At 52.7% G+C, this 17,809-nt stretch overlaps 7 protein-coding genes across 7 annotated transcripts; 6 read left to right on the top strand and 1 right to left on the bottom strand.

The window, feature by feature from the left end:
* The first annotated feature begins 46 nt into the window (after positions 1-46).
* TrAtP1_005631 (uncharacterized protein) lies at positions 47-1,197 on the top strand. The gene is made up of 2 exons (XM_014089177.2): positions 47-650; positions 703-1,197. The coding sequence occupies exons 1-2, from the start codon at positions 145-147 to the stop codon at positions 764-766; spliced, it is 570 nt and encodes a 189-aa protein (XP_013944652.1). The 5' UTR covers positions 47-144; the 3' UTR covers positions 767-1,197.
* A 72-nt stretch (positions 1,198-1,269) lies between these two features.
* TrAtP1_005630 (uncharacterized protein) lies at positions 1,270-2,156 on the top strand. The gene is made up of 3 exons (XM_014089178.2): positions 1,270-1,545; positions 1,621-1,633; positions 1,703-2,156. Exons 1-3 carry the CDS (start codon positions 1,384-1,386, stop codon positions 1,879-1,881), a joined length of 354 nt encoding a protein of 117 aa, XP_013944653.1. The 5' UTR covers positions 1,270-1,383; the 3' UTR covers positions 1,882-2,156.
* Positions 2,157-2,703: 547 nt separating this feature from the next.
* On the top strand, positions 2,704-3,530 carry TrAtP1_005629 (uncharacterized protein; the record flags this gene model as incomplete). Its single annotated transcript, XM_014089179.2, has 3 exons — positions 2,704-2,714; positions 2,876-3,185; positions 3,324-3,530. 3 exons carry the CDS (start codon positions 2,704-2,706, stop codon positions 3,528-3,530), a joined length of 528 nt encoding a protein of 175 aa, XP_013944654.1.
* Positions 3,531-4,236: 706 nt separating this feature from the next.
* TrAtP1_005628 (uncharacterized protein) lies at positions 4,237-5,445 on the bottom strand (the record flags this gene model as incomplete). Its single annotated transcript, XM_014089180.2, has 2 exons — positions 4,237-5,340; positions 5,410-5,445. The coding sequence occupies 2 exons, from the start codon at positions 5,443-5,445 to the stop codon at positions 4,237-4,239; spliced, it is 1,140 nt and encodes a 379-aa protein (XP_013944655.2).
* Positions 5,446-8,698: 3,253 nt separating this feature from the next.
* On the top strand, positions 8,699-9,241 carry TrAtP1_005627 (uncharacterized protein; the record flags this gene model as incomplete). The annotated part of the gene is made up of 1 exon (XM_066112795.1): positions 8,699-9,241. One exon carries the CDS (start codon positions 8,699-8,701, stop codon positions 9,239-9,241), a length of 543 nt encoding a protein of 180 aa, XP_065968881.1.
* Positions 9,242-10,094: 853 nt separating this feature from the next.
* TrAtP1_005626 (uncharacterized protein) lies at positions 10,095-10,550 on the top strand (the record flags this gene model as incomplete). The annotated part of the gene is made up of 1 exon (XM_066112794.1): positions 10,095-10,550. One exon carries the CDS (start codon positions 10,095-10,097, stop codon positions 10,548-10,550), a length of 456 nt encoding a protein of 151 aa, XP_065968880.1.
* Positions 10,551-11,023: 473 nt separating this feature from the next.
* TrAtP1_005625 (uncharacterized protein) lies at positions 11,024-17,496 on the top strand (the record flags this gene model as incomplete). Its single annotated transcript, XM_014089181.2, has 3 exons — positions 11,024-11,202; positions 11,281-11,321; positions 11,375-17,496. The coding sequence occupies 3 exons, from the start codon at positions 11,024-11,026 to the stop codon at positions 17,494-17,496; spliced, it is 6,342 nt and encodes a 2,113-aa protein (XP_013944656.1).
* Between the last annotated feature and the right edge of the window lie 313 nt (positions 17,497-17,809).

The following is a 17,809-nucleotide window of genomic DNA, read 5'->3' as shown; positions in this document are numbered from 1 at the left end:
GCAAAGCTCCACTGCGGCGTTACCTTATCGCAATCAAGGCCAGCTAAGGACATTGTACGGTCCCTGAGCCGACCTCAGCTTAAGCTTCAGCAATCCGATCTCTCCGCCTTTCGCTTCAAGCTGCAACTCATCTGTGCAGATATCATGCGCGGCATAGCTTTCTTGTCGGCCTTGTGCGCCGCGGCCCTTGTCCAGGCCAACTTCCACACCGCACACATCTATATCCAGCCCGTCGAAAACTCCGAGTCGCCGACCCTCCTTGCAGAGCTCGCATACGATCCCAGCCTTACCACATCCTCCTCCATCATCTCCTACGAAGCTCCTGAAATTCCAGAGTCTACACAGCTGGTCCGCGTAGGGCTGTACGACCCAAAATCTTCGAGCTGGATATCTGGCACGACTGTTGCTTCGGTGGACAACTTCGGCAAGGGCTTCTCTCCCAATCTGATACTGTCCATCGATGAGAATGGAGAGGTCCTGAGCGCAGCGCTGAAGGGAGTAAGGATTGATGCGGGCCAGACGAGAGACTTTGGGCCGCAGGCTGTGGTGCTGCCGGCGCTCAAGGGCAAGCAACCGGAGCTCAACAAGCCAGTCGTTCTGTCGCCAGAGGGCAAGAAGGTTGAGGAAGAGGAGAAGACATTCCTACAAAAGTACGTCGTATTTCCCCTCTCCGGAACGACTTATGGGTCTAACCATGCACAGGTATTGGTGGATGATTGGCATTGTGGTGTTCCTCGCAATGAGTGGAGGAGGAGGCGAGAAATAGAGTCGCCAATTGACGCGCACATTACCATTAATTCAAGCAATAAAATCCTTGGTTTGCGGGCCATTAACAGAAAATGTGCTCCTGTCAGCTATTCTCAGTATACCTGGGACGCTGTCCTTACCTGTCAGAGCCCAAAGCAGCCAAAGTAAACACAGTATTGTGTCTGTCGTATCTGTCGCCTCCTTGCCTCCCTAGTAGATGCTAGAACACTCCATACTGTCGTCGCATTTCGTAATTCATTCACTCTCCAGCCACCCAGCAGCAATTGCCCTGCCTACCCACTCCGTGCCTGTATCACCCATGTCTTTCTGCCCAGCAACCTCAGATCTTGATCCAGATAAATGCACGTGACTGGCGGATACAGACAGCATCAATGCCTGCTAGTGCTTAAATGGACTAGCCTGATTACTACGCACTCAGATGCGCCTTTCCATTGGCTGGTTCCTCAATCCAAAAAACAGCTTGGAGCAGAACCCGGTCCACTTCAGGTTCACTCTCTCCTACTTATACTTACCAAGGCACTCACCGTTCACCCTCCTCATACCAATTCGTCTCACAGCCATTTCCCAAGCTTCTTTCTTACCAACACACTCTCGCAGAAACACCTGTGCTCAAAAATGTCTGACGGAACTGGAGCCACCAACCCTCACACTGAGGATTCCTTTGCTGAGAGCAAGGGCAAGGGAAAGGCTACTCAGGATGATGTTCCCCACGCCGTCGCCATGGATGAGGACGACGACGACGACGAGGATGATGACGAGGATGAGCTTGAAGAGGATGTAAGTCGATGAACAATCCAGTTCATGCCATCGTTGTTTGCATTATCAGGTCGCTAACCTAACACGCTTGGGCAGAATGCTGAACCAGGTAAACATCTACCACCTCTCTACTATTTCATCCCAAGGGAGATTTGATTGCCTAACCTTTTTTACGCAGATGAGGATGGACTGGAGGAGATTGATCTGAACAACATTGTTGAAGGCGGACGTCGCACTCGCGGTGCCCAGATTGACTACGCCAGGGCTGCTGAGCAGACTCCCATGGACGATGACGAGGACGAGGAAGACGACGAGGACTTCCACCCTCCCACCGAGGACACCGAGATGGAGGGCTAAGATATCATCCCTCTGATTCTCTGGCTCAATCGAGTCGCCATTCGGTCTATGATTTTATGTTTATGGATTCACCAGGATTTTTCACCGCGCAGGTAGGCGGGGAGCTCAGAGCGGGATTGATCTGGGTATTTAAGCTGGGGTCATGTAACCACGATAGGCCGCTATTTGCTACATATTTGGGACGTGTTATATACCATGCGGTGTTTGGGGGAACGGAGATAGGTAGCTGAAAATTGCACGCACATGCTGCCACTGAGGCCATCAACAATCTGTTGGCATTTCGCGTTTCTGGAGCCTTGTCCTGTGCAGCATCCCGCCATTCCCCACACTCGAGTAATGTGGCCCACCAGTGCTTTAAGCTTCATGTCACCTTGTCTTTTGTTCACGCTCTGGCACGTACCCTGGAGACGATGCAGTTGAACAAGTGAGAATATGCCAAGAGTAGTTTTTAGGCAAATAGCTTCTATGCATAGCCAAATTTCAACAACTCTCTTGGTTGGGTGTTCTCAAATCCTTCCCCAGGAAAAAAATGTCCTGCCCAATTCAAGCCACGTAGAGCGTTGGTTGAGCCGCCACCACAATGGCTTGGGTACGTACCCTCCCTAAAAAATCACTAACGCCACTCTTCGTGGACATGGATCAAGACCACCTAAGCCATAAAAAACGACTGCATGTAATATTTCAACTTCTTCCAAGGGGCATTTAGTTTTTCAGCAGGAGTGACGATCAAATAGCCCACTTCATTCTCTTCATATTACCCCCTTTTTATACACTGGCTGCTTTTCCCACTGCGGTTGCGTAAACTCTACGTATATCACCATCATGTCGCAAAGGTAAGTTGTCATCGATTCAACCTACCCTATTCGAATATCTTGTCGCGAAGGCAACTTTTCCACGATGCGCGCGCTCGGCGATTACCTCCCTGCTGTCTCGCCCAAGATAATCTACATTACCAGATCATCCAGCTAATCAATCGAACATTACAAAAACATAGATTCGGTGCCTCGTCTCTCCACCAGCGCGACTCGCGCAGCGCCCTCTTCGCAGGCTACACGGGCGATCAATCCCAGCGCGGACGACCCAGCCCATCTCCCTCTCCCAGCGCCGGCGTAGGGGGAGGCTACGGCTACAACAGCTACTCCCCTTCAAATGGGAATTCCTACGGCGGCACGCCCTCGAGCGCATACCGAACCGCGACGCCGAACAAGAAGGGGCAGTACAGCGACGCGGTGCTGAACGAGCTGGAGAGCCAGAACGATGACCAAGTGGCGGGCATTCTGGGCAAAGTCAAGGTCCTCAAAGACGTAAGTCAGGCTATGGCACTATCCTACTTCTGCGCATTCAGTTCACAGCGCCTTTGCGCGCTCGGAAGAGAAGAGAGGGAGAGCCATAGAGAGACAAGGGGCTATTGCTAACGTATCGCTTTTTGCGCCAAACAATAGATGACCGCCGCAATCGGCGACGAAATCCGCGAATCCTCCGCCCTTGCCGAGAAGATGAACGATACCTTTGACTCGACGCGCGTGCGCCTCCGCGGCACCATGAACCGCATGCTCATCATGGCGCAGCGCAGCGGCGTCAGCTGGAAGTGGTGGCTGCTCTTCTTCTTTGCCGTCGCCGCGCTGTTTATATATGTCTGGCTGTTCTAAGCAAAAACGAAGAAAAGAAAAATCTCAAATTTCGAATGTTACGAGGGGGGGGCACGATAAAAAAAAAACAATCTTCCGCCCTACAACATATTTTTTTTCTTCCCCTTTTTATACGGATTTCACGCGATAGCGATGACGTTTCTATCATAGCCTCCCGTGGTTACGAGCAGAAAACAGTGCATATTCTTTTGCATCTACTTTCTTCTTCCTGGCAGACAATGTTTTTTTTTTTTTTTTTTTTTTTTCAAAGGTGCATCTTGGGCAGGCGTTTTTTTGGGGGAGTTTTTGCTGCCGTTTCTGGTCATCTGTTCTGTCTTTTTTCGCAGAGAAATACAATGAGCTGCATGAATGTGTAAGGGGGGAGGTCTTGACTGTGAAATAAAAGCGAGTGGATTTTCTTTGATACGGGCTAAGAGCCATCTATATAAATCATTTTAATATCATCAAGAACCTTACTACGAGGCTACTATCATTCTTTACATCTCGATTCACTCTTTGTCCCCATGAACGTTGTGATATTTCATCCATCTATATAAACTATTTGGAATATAAATCCTAATAATTGCATTTAATTGCTGAAATTTTGATCAACTTCCTGTTCCGAGAAGAATAAAAAAGTTTCATAAAAACAGGGGTATCTAAGCTATGTTTTCCTACCTACAACAGACAACAAAACAAAATAACAACACTAATAATAACAATCATCTCATTTCCGCTGGCCCTGTCTCCGCCTCATTGCCGCAGGACTGCTCGCCATCGGCGTCATAAAGCTGCTCTCGTCCTGCAACAGCAGACTGCTCAGATCCATGCTCGCACGGGATCTTCTATGAGAGCCCTGCCTTGTGTGTGACCCCGCTTGGCGAGGCAGCGTAGGAGATCCAGGGGTTTCAAGGAGCGTAGAGCGCGCCGGCACAAAGCTGATGTCGGTGGAATCGCCTTCCTCCCCTTCGTTTTCCTCATTGTAATGAGCACTGCTGCTGGCGTCGGCTTCGGAGTCGGTATGCTCGTAGCCGCCGTCATCTGCTTCGGGGATGTCGTCGTCGAGATTAGCGTCCATGTCGCCCGCCATTCCATCGTCCAGGGTGCCGTCGTGGGCGAAGTCGTCCTCGTCGAGTATCTGGCTCCTGCTCTCGTCGTCTTCTTCTTCTGCGCCGCCATATATGCTGCCGTCTGCTTCTGGGTCGCCGCGGACGAGGGCTTCCCGGAAGGCGTCGTCTGTCATCCTCATACGTGCAGCTTCCAGCTCGTACTCTGTCTCCTGTCGTACGGTTTCTTCGTAGACCTCTTGTTCGTCCAACGCCTGTTCGTAGTACTCTTCGTCATCGATATCTTCACCATCGTCATCGTCATTTTCTTCGCTGTCGTCGCTGCTTGGGTTAAAAGCATCGTCCGCATCCGGAATCTCATCGTCCAAGTCTTGCGCTCCATCAAGCTGTACATCGTCCATCATGCCTTCGTCCATTGTACCGCCACCTTCCGCCTCTGCTAGTTCCTGAGCAAGTTGCTCTCGCCTCATGGCTTCTTGGTGTTCCTCCTGTTCGCGCTTCTCCTCTCGCATCTGGTGCAGAGTCTTGGGTACTCCGGGAGGCTTTAGCCAGGTGCTTCCAAAGTTCTGCACATTCATCCGACGTCGGTGCATTTTTTGTTCGTCCGTAGCGAGGCGCGCGAGAAGTGTTCGCTCCATGAGCTGCCCGCGCTGGCGTGAGTGCGCTTGGCCATGGTGATTGCTGTTCGGATCCGCGTGTAGGTGGTCGACTGGGCCTGGAGGAATGAAGGGATTCCTAGAGGATGAGTACCACAGAGAGTGCGACTACCACGATACAATTGACAGTCAGCGCATAATTTTGGTGCGTTTAGATGGTGATCAGGATATCCATACATCTCGCGGTGTGAAATCTGGCAGCGTTGTAAACATTGAGGCGCATTAGAACGCAAATCCCGACAAGTTATCAATGCCGAGTCTTGGATCGTGAAGTTGAGCATTGTTGATAAATACGGCCCGTGATAGGCTTAGCCCCGCAGCGCGCTTGTGGCGTCTAAAGCGCAAGCGCGTTCCAAGGGCGGTTACAGTATAACGCTCGAAACCACTACGAATCATCTCATCCATCTGCCAACACAGCAAATAGTTCTATGATGAGGCTGCCAAATTGCTCAGCAAAGCGCTATTGAATGCTTCTGGAATGCTTCTGGAAACTAGCTGTTTAGACTTCTATAATACGGGCTTTGCCTCGCCCATGCCAGTGGGAGAAGCGCTGTCAAGCTGGGAGTATTGTCATTCCCTCGGCCTACATAGAGTGCTGTTACTTGAGAATGAACCTGAAGAGCAGCCGGACAAAACAATGGGCCGTTTCATCTGTTCTTTATTTGTCCTTTTCGGCGCTTTTCTCAGACAAAGAGTCATAGAACAGCCCTCAGCATCAGAGTGGATATCGGGAGAATTCGGGATGACCAGCGGACCCCCATCCTCATTTTTCCTGCCGTGGAAAGTCGCAAAATGGGGGCCCTCGTTTGTAACTCCGCCTTCGGTGAACCACCAAGCGTTCAGACGGAGCTCAGGCTGTAACAGGCGGAATTTCGCCGGGAAAATGCGAGAAACAGCGTCGACGGGCAAGGAAGATGGATTTATAATAGGAAAAGGCCAACTAATAATCTTTCCGAGAACACTGATACACGAAGCCTAGCCTGTTGTCCTAATTCCTCTGGATTAGCATTATCATAAAATGAATTGCCCAGAAGCTCCTCTTTCGGCGACTTTGACAGTCGTACGACAAAGCAGCGGGCAAATTACCGTTTCGAGTCAGTTGTAGCTGCTTGTATGCTTCGAGAGCTGATGGCAGGATCAGCATCTATACGCAGCTTGCACTAGCAGCCACGATGACCGACTTCGGTGGTGCGCATTCTTCACCAACGTTCCATTCTCGCGTTGTTGCTGCTGCCGCAAAGAGACTTCTCCGCGTTGATATTTATAAGAATTCAAAAGGCGCCTGCACACCTGTGATGGAGTTGACCAGTGATCTGGGATAAAGGCCACACCACACACCCCCCAAGCCCCGCCATCTGGTTCGGGAAAATAGGCCCTGGTTAATTAGGGACTAGATGACGGAAAAAATGGCACTAGCACGAGCAGACGCCGTTGCATTTTATCCTGAGAAACGAATGTACGATGCACGTAAAGAGTGGGTTTTGACCGAGCTAAGATGACACGTTCTGGATTACAAAACATCCAAATACTAGTACCTCAGTTAGAAGTGGCTGGCTTGATCGTGAGCAGGCAGCCATCGCAGCGGTTGGTGGCATAACTGAGATGCTGACTATATCCATAGTACAACTGTTTCGTCTTGTCTTGCTGTGTCCGCTGTATCCAGAGTTGGAGCCTGCGGTTGAGAGCTTGTCGTCTTTGAACAGAGAGCCTCATAAAAGCACAACTGGTGCACGCCTCTGGGGTACGTGCAAATGGCAGGGCCGTCACCTCATTTCGGATGTCACCATGACTTGTGTGAGTGCAACCATAGAAGTGCCCTAGGCTGTCGGCCAGAGCCACTATTGCAAGGTAGCAGCAAACATGTCTCGTTTGTGGCGAGGTGGCTCGTATCAGTTCTCGAGTAGCTCCAGGCTATTATTGCCGCTATCTGCAGCGCCAAAGATTCGGGCAACGGGCCGGCAATCTTGGTTGGCCTGAGATAAGGACGACAGCGGTGGCTGGGATGCTGATTGGCTGCAGGTGCCAGTTTTCTGATGTCGATTTTTTGAGTGAGCACGGCCGAAGTACCACCACCACGCGCAGAAGATGGGTCGACGTTCTTGTCTGCGCTCGCTAGACTGCAAGAATGTTGTACTGTACAGTAGCAGGCCAAAATGGGGGTGCATCGCAAAGAGTAGGGTTGCTATAATCGAGTCTCTCTGCGACGCTACGCACGCTGGTGCTGCAGGCATCGACGACGCTTGTGCTCCATTGGCTGACGAGGTTTCTTCTCAAGCTGCGCGCTCTCCTATATGGCCTCTTTGTTCCCAAACATGGCGCCGCTGGCGCGGGCAAAATCCATAAAAGCATCTGTGGTCCAGCACCCCCGGCCAGTGTCTGCATCGCCCGCGCATGCCCAGCCCCGGCTTTGCACCCTCATCTTATCCATCTTGCAGCCAGAAAGTGCAACCGACCTTTCCGTTTAGGCATGTCAAAGCACGGCTGAAGAATTGTGGCACGTGTGGCCATGACGACGTGAGGTATCGCAGGCTGATGGGCGTATGGCGCCAGATTTCCGGGAGGGGTTGCCATTGTCTCAGCACAATCTCAGCACAATCTGGCACCAGCCGAGTAGTCTCGCAACGGTGCTGCTGTTACTGTAAGAGCAAATTGCAGCGACCACTTCCTCTGCTGGGTCTCTCTCCGGACGCCAAATCTCTCGGTGCCATTTTAGGGTCCCCGTCCTTGAAGAGCATGCTTCGTTGGCGCTGGAGCTTGAGCGCGACATCGGCCACGCAGCGACCGGGATTTGGAAAAGGGTCGTTTGTGATTGGCTGCACTGCTAAGCTCCAAGCCGTCAGCCACAGATCCTCGTGTGCATCGGCCGCAGGGTCCCTACCTTGGAGTCTGGGATGATCCTGGCAAGGTAGTAGAGATGCTGTGGGGTTGACTGCGAAACCCTGCCGCATTCGGACAATATTAGCTCCTCGCTCGCTCGGATTTCTCTTACACAAAGCATGTTGCAAACCAAATTTCTCGACGACTGGATAAGCGTGCTGCTAGCCATCTGGCCATCTAGATAGGCGCTGAGATGAGCGTCAGCTTGCCTGGAGCCAACCAGAGAGCCGGGAATTAGTCGTCTCATATTATTGTGACAGCAACCCATGAGGCGAAGATTGAAGGGAGGGGCCTGGCTTGTGGTCAGCGGTTGTAAGAAGAAGCGACGGAGTTGCAAGGCCGCCTTGGTGCAGCCGAGTCTTGTGCTCGCAACTAGGTATTGCCCGGGGAAATTACCAGTCCATTTGGACATGCTGGCCTCAACACCGTCTGTTCCTCTAGAGAATTTTCATGATTTTTGCAAGTAATTTGAGGGTAATGCAAATACAGCAGCGAGTTTCATGGGGGTAATGGAAAGGTTTAATGGGGGTAATAATTTGGTTTTTGAGGGTAATCGATAGCCCGATTGGGAAATCGCGAGAAGTCAGCGATGGAGCTGCCGTTGCCTGAGGCTCTTATTACGTATGGCCACGTTCTAGACGGAGCCAACAGAAGCCTCAGCGACTTGAACGAATTCCGACTGCAAGGAATGCAGTCGGAGAGGATCGGGTTTGGAGCAACAGCGTTGCTGCTTAGCAATTGGCTTTGCTGTACAGCCGAGGGCCATTTTTGCCTGTGTTGCCGCAAAAGGAGTGTGACGTACTCGGCCGAAGATCCATCAGATGCGACATTCAGCATATACCAACAACCTCAATACAAAATGCCACTGGGGCTCTTTGCCTGCGAACCCAGGCTAGCGCGACCTTGGATGCAGCTTCAACGGATTGACATCAGCGAGAGACGAGAATTCCTGGGCTTGGAGGGGCCTCAGTCTCCGCGCATCGGCGCCGTCGCTGTGCTACCGACGAATGAAACCTCCCATCCCGCGTCCCCGTACTCGCTCGACGAATCGAGGCACCATGGCATGAAATGCCTACAGCCAGCAAGGGAAATTGCCATTGGCACACCCCCCGGAGCTTGCGGTGTTTTCTGACATGTGCTTCAGTGGAGGGGCAGATCGGCCCGCTTAAAAAGCAATGCCAGTTCGTCGCTGGGAGGCGCCGCGCCATTCACAGCGCCGCATTTCAGGCGGTTGGTTCTCGAGCCCCCCACTGTCGGCTGCGACTTGGTGTTTAGTCGTCCGGGTCTATATCACAAAGCGACTAGCATGCCGCTTGACATGTACTTGTTCTGCTCTGCGGTTGCTGGTATGAAGACTCCTGTCCGTCTGCTCGGACCACTTTCTTGAGATCCATGCCTTGGCAGAGAGCCAAGTTCTGAGCAATAGACTCGGACAACTGGAGACTCTGGACGCCTCCTCTGTCTATAATAAAGCCTCTCCGCTGCCCATCCTCCCTCCCTCCCCCCCTCTCTTCTGCTTTACTTGCTTCACTTTCTCCCTCGCTCTCTTCTCTTCTACTCTCCCTTGTGGCGTGCTGTTCATACTTGCAGAGCGCAAAGCGTCTCATTGATACCACTTGAACTTCACAAGCCGGTAAGTTATTCGATGCTGATGACCCTCTTCCCATCTCCCACCATATAGGTAGTTCTCCAAATCTTCCTCAATTCCCCTAGTCTCCTTACCCCAAAAGCAAGTGCGAAAAAGTCCACACACAAGGTTCGCTGCATCTGCCGGCGCCAACTCTACTTTTGCGAGATGGGGGAAATCGGAAAAAGCAGTCGCCCATGTTATCAGGATTCTGGCGGCTTCTGCGGATAGCTCGCAACCCACCAAGATCGATAATAGACGCTGCTTGAACTCAATTGAGATAGAGAACCACGACTGCCGGAGAGAAAGAGAAGGAGAAGAAGAAGGGAATTCGAGATTGGCGCTTGAACAGGTCGAGATGATTGCGAATTGGAAGACAATGTTTGGACTCCAAAATGCGCCTTTTGGTTCTCATTATTGCGCCAAATCCTCAAACCCTCCGCTTCTCTCTCATGAGCTCATCGATTTGGTCTGGCGATTTTCACCCATCTCGCTTTTCGTGGAGCCTTGTGCGATTTTGCTGGTGCAATATCATGCCTGCAATACAATCAATGCCTTTACCGTCTCCCCAATTGCAATCTCAGCAGAAAATACACGCCAAAGGGAAAAAAAGTCGTCCAGCGACCTGGCCTCATTTGCCTTGTTTTCCTCTGCCGATGACGGTGTCGACTGCGCAAGCAACTCAGGCTGGTCTGAGACACGGGCGCCAAGCGGACGCAATGGGCAAGTTATTGTGGGCATGAGGGGCATCGTGGGGGAAAATCCCGACGCCAGCGTCATCATCTCACATGCTGTTGGCCGCGCAAACGCTTAAAAATTGGGATTCGGCTGCTGGGGCTTAGGGCTGCCAGTGCTAAGTCACAGTGAGACAAGCCCCCCTGCAGCGCTGAGGCAGGGTCCCCACCCACTGCTGGCCTAGGCGTTTGCAGCCCTGCCTTGGTGTGCGACAGTACATCGAGGCTTCTTCGAGCTGTGCACCTCATCCAGCGATGACAATCCGGCACCAGCGGAGGCTGCCGCCCAGTCATGGCATTGGGTTTTCTATCAATTTCCTCTTCTCCCTTTACCCCGCATTGTCCACATTCTTATTCTTGTTGCTCCCGTCCTCTTTCCCGATTTCTCCTCATTGAGAGCTTCTGCGGGCCGTCAACTAACTCCAGATTGCCTCTCTAGATCTGTGCTGAGCGCAGAAATACACTTCCAAGTTACGATACGACACAGCTGTGAGCAAACGCTCCCTCGTCAATCGTACCCGACCAATATTTAGCAAACGGAGCCTCGCCTAGCATGGGCTATCTCGAGGATTTCGACGACCGACAAATTGAACTCGACGCTGAAAAGGAGGAATACCATCCGTATGAGTATCAGGACAAGAACAATGACTCATGGGCTGGCGCCCTGCCGGTGAAGCAGGGTCTGTATGACCCATCCTATGAAAAGGATGCTTGCGGTGTAGGCTTTGCTTGGTGAGTTGCCTTGACTTGACGTCTTCTGGCGGATGTTCGCCATGGTATAATACAGCTCTGCTAACCTGCCAATTCTAGCCACATTAAGGGCAAGGCAAGCCACAAGATTGTTAGCGATGGTAAGTTGCTACAGATAAATTCCGAGAGACGAAATACTGACTTTTTTCGTCAGCACGAAACCTACTGTGCAACATGACCCATCGTGGTGCTGTGGGATCCGACGCCCGAGATGGCGACGGTGCTGGTGTGATGACATCCATCCCACACAGGTTCTTCATCAAGAACTTCGAGAGAGAGGAGAACATTAAACTGCCTCCTCTGGGTCAATATGCTGTAGGAAACCTGTTCTTTAAGCCCGACGAAGAGACCTTTGAAGAGTCCAAGAGGCAGCTGGAAGATGTTGCCGAATCGTTGGGTCTGCGGGTTTTGGGATGGCGACGGCCTCCCGTCGACTCCAGCTTGCTCGGTCCTGCGGCCAAGTCCCGCGAGCCCATCATTGCTCAGCCTTTTGTTGTCCTTGCCTCCGCATACGGCACCGGCAATGCCCCAGAGACCACCGACCCAGCCCAGTTCGATGAACGGTACTTTGAGCGACAATTGTACGTGTTGCGGAAACGCGCCACTCACACCATTGGCCTGCACAACTGGTTCTATCTTTGCTCCTTGTCGAACAAGAACATTGTTTACAAGGGACAGCTTGCCCCCGTCCAAGTGTACTCATACTACCATGATTTGGTCAACGCCGATTACGAGGCTCACTTTGCTCTTGTCCACTCGCGTTTCTCTACAAACACCTTCCCCTCATGGGATCGTGCTCAGCCGCTGCGATGGGCTGCCCACAACGGTGAAATCAACACCCTGCGAGGCAACAAGAACTGGATGCGCGCTCGTGAAGGCGTGATGCAGTCCGACATCTTCAAAGAGGAGCTGGAAATGATGTACCCCATTGTCGAGGACGGTGGATCCGATTCCGCTGCCTTTGATAACGTTCTGGAGCTGCTCACCATCAATGGTGTGCTCTCCTTGCCCGAGGCTGTCATGCTGATGGTGCCTGAAGCCTGGCAGGGCAACGACTCTATGGACCCCAAGAAGGCTGCCTTTTACGAATGGGCTGCCTGCCAGATGGAGCCCTGGGACGGTCCCGCTCTCTTCACATTCGCCGACGGCCGCTACTGCGGTGCCAACCTGGATCGTAATGGTCTGCGTCCCTGCCGATTCTATGTCATGGACGATGATCGCATCATCTGTGCTTCCGAGGTCGGTACCATTCCAGTAGAGCCCGAGTCTGTGATCCAGAAGGGCAGACTGCAGCCTGGTAGGATGTTGCTGGTTGATACACAGGCTGGACGTATCATCGACGATGCAGAGCTCAAGGCTGCCGTCGCAAACAGACACGACTTCCGCTCTTGGCTTGATAGCGAATTGATCACCCTGCCCAAGACTTTGGAGACCTTGGAGGCCAAATTTGACCTGGCTGCCAAGCCTGATGCAGCTCGCTTCCAGGAGGACCCACTGATGCTTGCTTTTGGCTACACTCACGAGCAGGTCAGCTTGCTGCTTGCTCCCATGGCTGCTGACGAAAAGGAAGCTTTGGGTTCCATGGGCAATGACGCTCCCCTGGCTTGCTTGACTGATTCGCCGCGCCTTCTCTACGAGTACTTCCGACAGCTCTTTGCCCAGGTCACCAACCCGCCCATTGACCCCATTCGAGAATCCATTGTCATGTCACTGGAGTGCTACGTTGGACCTCAGGGCAACCTGCTGGAGATGGATGCCTCTCAGTGTGGCCGCTTGCTTCTTCCCAGTCCCATCTTGTCCATTCCCGAATTCAATGCCATCAAGAACATGTCCTCCATCCACCCTGAGTGGACTGTCAAGACAATTGACCTGACCTACCCCAAGTCTGAGGGTGTTGAGGGCTACTTGAAGCATCTGGATGAGATCTGTAAAGAGGCTACTGCGGCCATTGAAGCGCGTGACCGAATCATTGTCTTGTCTGACCGAGGCCTGTCTGCCGATCGTGTTGCCGTGTCTGCTCTCTTGGCGTCTGGCATGGTCCACCACCACCTCGTCAGCAACAAGTGGCGATCAATGGCGGCTATAGTGGTCGAGACTGCTGAGGCTCGTGAAGTCCACCACATGTGCGTGCTGCTCGGCTATGGTGCCGATGCCATCAACCCTTACCTTGCCATGGAGTGCATCCTCAAGCTCAGCAGAGAAGGTCTTCTTAAGAAGAAGCTAACTGAAGATGAGCTCATCCGCAACTACAAGCACTCTTGCGACGGTGGTATCCTGAAAGTTATGAGCAAGATGGGTATCTCTACCCTGGCCTCTTACAAGGGCGCTCAGATTTTCGAAGCTCTTGGCCTCGATGAGTCAGTTGTTGAGAGGTGCTTTAGGGGTACGGCTTCGCGCATCCAGGGTCTTACCTTTGAACTTATCGCTGAAGACGCCTTCCGGTTCCATGAACTTGGTTTCCCCTCCCGCTACACTGTCGGCATCAAGGCTCTCCCGGAGTCTGGTGAATACCACTGGCGCGATGGTGGCGAGGCGCACGTCAACGACCCAACTGCCATCGCCAACCTTCAAGATGCAGTCCGTTCCAAGAATGACAAGTCATATGAGGCCTACTCGCGAAGCGAGTATGAGCAAATCAAGTCTTGCACTCTGCGTGGTCTGCTGGATTTCAAGTTTGACGACTGCAATCCCGTCCCCATTGACCAAGTTGAGCCATGGACTGACATCGTCCGCCGCTTCTGCACTGGTGCCATGTCCTACGGTTCTATTTCCATGGAGTCTCACTCTACGCTTGCCGTTGCCATGAACCGATTGGGCGGCAAGTCCAACACTGGTGAGGGTGGTGAGGATCCGGAGCGATCCCAGCGTCTCCCCAACGGCGACACCATGCGTTCTGCTATCAAACAAGTTGCCTCTGGTCGATTCGGTGTCACCTCTGCGTATCTCGCCGACTCCGACGAGCTTCAGATTAAGATGGCCCAGGGTGCCAAGCCCGGTGAGGGTGGTGAGCTTCCTGGTCACAAAGTCTCCAGGTCCATCGCCCGCACTCGTCACTCTACACCTGGTGTCGGACTTATCTCGCCTCCTCCCCACCACGATATTTACTCCATCGAGGATCTTAAGCAGCTGATTTATGATCTGAAGTGCTCGAGCCCCCGTTCTCGCGTGTCAGTCAAGCTGGTGTCGGAGGTTGGCGTGGGTATTGTCGCTTCTGGTGTGGCCAAGGCCAAGGCCGATCACATCTTGATCTCTGGTCATGATGGTGGTACCGGTGCTTCTCGATGGACCGGTATCAAATATGCCGGTCTCCCCTGGGAGCTGGGTCTTGCTGAAACTCACCAGACGCTGGTTCTTAACGATCTCCGTGGTCGTGTTGTGGTACAGACTGATGGTCAGCTCCGAACTGGTCGCGATGTCGCCATTGCTTGTCTGCTCGGTGCTGAAGAATGGGGTTTTGCCACCGCTCCTCTGGTTGCCATGGGCTGCATTATGATGCGCAAATGCCATCTTAACACCTGTCCTGTCGGTATCGCTACCCAGGACCCCGAACTTCGCCAGAAGTTTAATGGTACTCCTGAGCACGTTATCAACTTCTTCTACTATGTAGCCAACGAGCTCCGAGCCATCATGGCCAAGCTGGGTTTCCGAACCATTAATGAGATGGTTGGACGCGTTGAAGTCCTCAAGATGCGAGACGATCTGCGCACCAAGAAGACCGCCAACATTGACCTGTCTCTGTTGCTGACTCCTGCCCACAGGCTCCGCCCTGGCGTCGCCACCTTCAACGTCCGCAAGCAGGACCACAAGCTTTACGTCCGATTGGATAACAAGCTCATCTCTGAAGCCGAGTTGACTCTCGACAAGGGACTTCCGTCCCGAATTGAGTGTGACATTGTCAACACCGACCGTGCTATGGGCACTTCACTGTCTTACCAAATCTCGAAGAGATATGGTGGAGAGGGTCTGCCTCTTGATACGGTTCATGTCAACATCAAGGGATCTGCCGGTCAATCTTTTGGTGCTTTCCTCGCACCAGGTGTCACTCTCGAATTAGAGGGTGATTCTAACGATTATGTCGGCAAGGGCCTGTCTGGTGGTCGCCTGATCGTCTATCCCCCTCGTTCCGCTGTCTTCAAGGCCGAGGAGAATATTCTGATCGGTAACGTCTGTCTGTACGGTGCCACTGCCGGAACATGCTTCTTCCGTGGTGTTGCTGCTGAGCGATTCGCCGTTCGTAACTCCGGTGCTACCGCTGTTGTTGAGGGTGTTGGTGACCACGGATGCGAGTACATGACTGGTGGACGGGTTGTCATTCTTGGCAGCACTGGCCGTAACTTCGCCGCAGGTATGTCTGGCGGTATTGCGTACGTTTTGGATATCCACAAGGACTTCCATACCAAGCTCAATACCGAAATGGTTGAGTATGGCCCTCTCGAAGATCCTACTGAGATTGCCTACGTCCGCGGCCTAATCGAGGACCACCATCACTACACTGGATCCGAGCGAGCGGCCCGTATCTTGGTCGACTTCAACCGTGCTCTGCCTCGGTTCGTGAAGGTTCTCCCCACGGATTACAAGCGTGTCTTGGAAGAGGAGGCCACCAAGGCTGCCGAAGCCAAGCGTGCCGAGTACAACCTCCCCGCCGTTTCTGGTGTGCATGGCAAGAAGGACGACAAAGCCGCCAAGCTCCAGGATATGGAAGAGGCCATTGGAGACAGCTCAGCTGAGAAGAAGAAGCGGGCTCTGGTGCTTGATAAGACCAAGGGTTTCATGAAGTACGCTCGCCGCACGGAGAAGTACCGCTCCGTTGCTACTCGAACCAAGGATTGGGCTGAGATCAGCTCACGTCTTGACGAAGATGAGCTCAAGTACCAGTCTGCCCGTTGCATGGACTGCGGTGTTCCCTTCTGCCAGTCTGATACCGGCTGTCCCATCTCCAACATCATCCCCAAGTGGAATGAGCTTGTTTTCCAGAACCAGTGGAAGGATGCTCTCAACCGTCTCCTCATGACCAACAACTTCCCCGAGTTCACCGGTCGTGTCTGCCCTGCCCCTTGTGAGGGCGCTTGTGTGTTGGGTATCAACAGTGACCCTGTTGGTATCAAGTCAATTGAGTGCGCCATCATCGACCGCGGTTTTGAGATGGGCTGGATGGTGCCCCGGCCCCCTGAGGTCCGAACTGGCAAGAAGATTGCTATTATCGGATCCGGTCCTGCCGGTCTGGCTGCCGCAGACCAGCTCAACCGAGCTGGCCACACCGTGACAGTGTATGAGCGTGCCGATCGTCTGGGCGGTCTCTTGATGTACGGAATTCCCAACATGAAGTTGGACAAGCGAATCGTCAAGCGTCGAACTGATTTCATGGCCTCTGAGGGCATCAACTTCAAGACGGGCGTAGCCATTGGTGCTGAGGGCCAGCCTTCACTCACCGAACTTCGGGCTAGCAATGATGCTGTTGTCATTGCCACTGGTGCTACCGTCGCTCGCGACCTACCTATCAAGGGACGCAACTTGGAGGGCATTCACTATGCCATGGAGTTCCTACATAAGAACACCAAGTCTCTTCTCGACTCCCAGCTCGCCGACAACTCCTACATTTCCGCCAAGGGCAAACATGTTGTTGTCATTGGTGGTGGTGATACCGGTAACGACTGCATTGGTACCTCGGTTCGTCACGGTGCCAAGTCTGTCACCAACTTTGAGCTGCTGCCCCAGCCTCCGGATGAGCGAGCCAACGACAACCCTTGGCCTCAGTGGCCCCGAATTTACCGTGTCGACTATGGCCACACGGAAGTCCGCCAGCATGACGGCAAGGACCCTCGTGAGTACTGCATTATGTCCGAGGAATTCCTTGACGACGGTAGCGGCAAGGTCAAGGGCATCAGCACTGTCCGTGTCGAGTGGACTAAGAACCCCAGTGGCGGTTGGGACATGAAGAAGATTGAGGGCTCTGAGCAATTCTTCCCTGCTGACCTTGTCCTGCTGGCCATGGGTTTCCTCGGACCCGAGGCTCGCGTTTTGGGAGACGAGATTGAGAAGGACGCTCGCAAGAACGTCAAGACCGCTCCTGGAAAGTACAGCACCAACGTGGATGGCGTGTTTGCTGCGGGTGATGCGCGCCGCGGTCAGTCGCTCATTGTTTGGGGCATCAACGAGGGCCGCATGGCTGCTCGTGAGGTGGATTTGTATCTCGAGGCTTGCACCAACTTGCCTGTGACTGGTGGTATTGTTAAGAGAACTGCCCAGGAAATTTTCGCCAAGATGGCGGCGCATTAGAGGATGGGGGATAGGTAGATTGGGTGGGAGGCAAAGCCATGAGTTTACGAAGCATACTTTCATGATGAAAACTGTTACTATCTAGGCTTTTGCTTGGCTTTTCCTTTTTTTTTTTTTTTTGCTAAATTGTTGAGCAATGATACCATGGCATTAGTTTTTATATACAAATTTTTTGAATACCTTTATATGTGCCTTTATTATATTTGTTAGGTTATTAAACTAATGAAGCAAAAGATGTGTGTATGGCAGTCTGTATACGGAGAGGAAGACATTGAGCCGTGCTGATGCATCAACGAGCCACAATCGAGTCGGT

Source organism: Trichoderma atroviride, chromosome 3, assembly GCF_020647795.1.
Source record: "Trichoderma atroviride chromosome 3, complete sequence".
In the NCBI taxonomy this organism is placed as follows: Eukaryota; Fungi; Ascomycota; class Sordariomycetes; order Hypocreales; family Hypocreaceae; genus Trichoderma; species Trichoderma atroviride.
Note: the sequence above shows the minus strand (reverse complement) of the source record. Positions and strands in the feature narration are given on the sequence as shown.

What these genes read in the sequence shown, in the direction of transcription:
- TrAtP1_005631 (XM_014089177.2), top strand. Translation starts at nt 145, where the DNA reads ATGCGCGGCATAGCTTTCTTGTCGGCCTTGTGCGCCGCGGCCCTTGTC. An exon ending in GAGAAGACATTCCTACAAAA is followed by an intron (nt 651 to 702) that starts GTACGTCGTATT and finishes AACCATGCACAG; the next exon opens with GTATTGGTGGATGATTGGCA.
- TrAtP1_005630 (XM_014089178.2), top strand. Translation starts at nt 1,384, where the DNA reads ATGTCTGACGGAACTGGAGCCACCAACCCTCACACTGAGGATTCCTTT.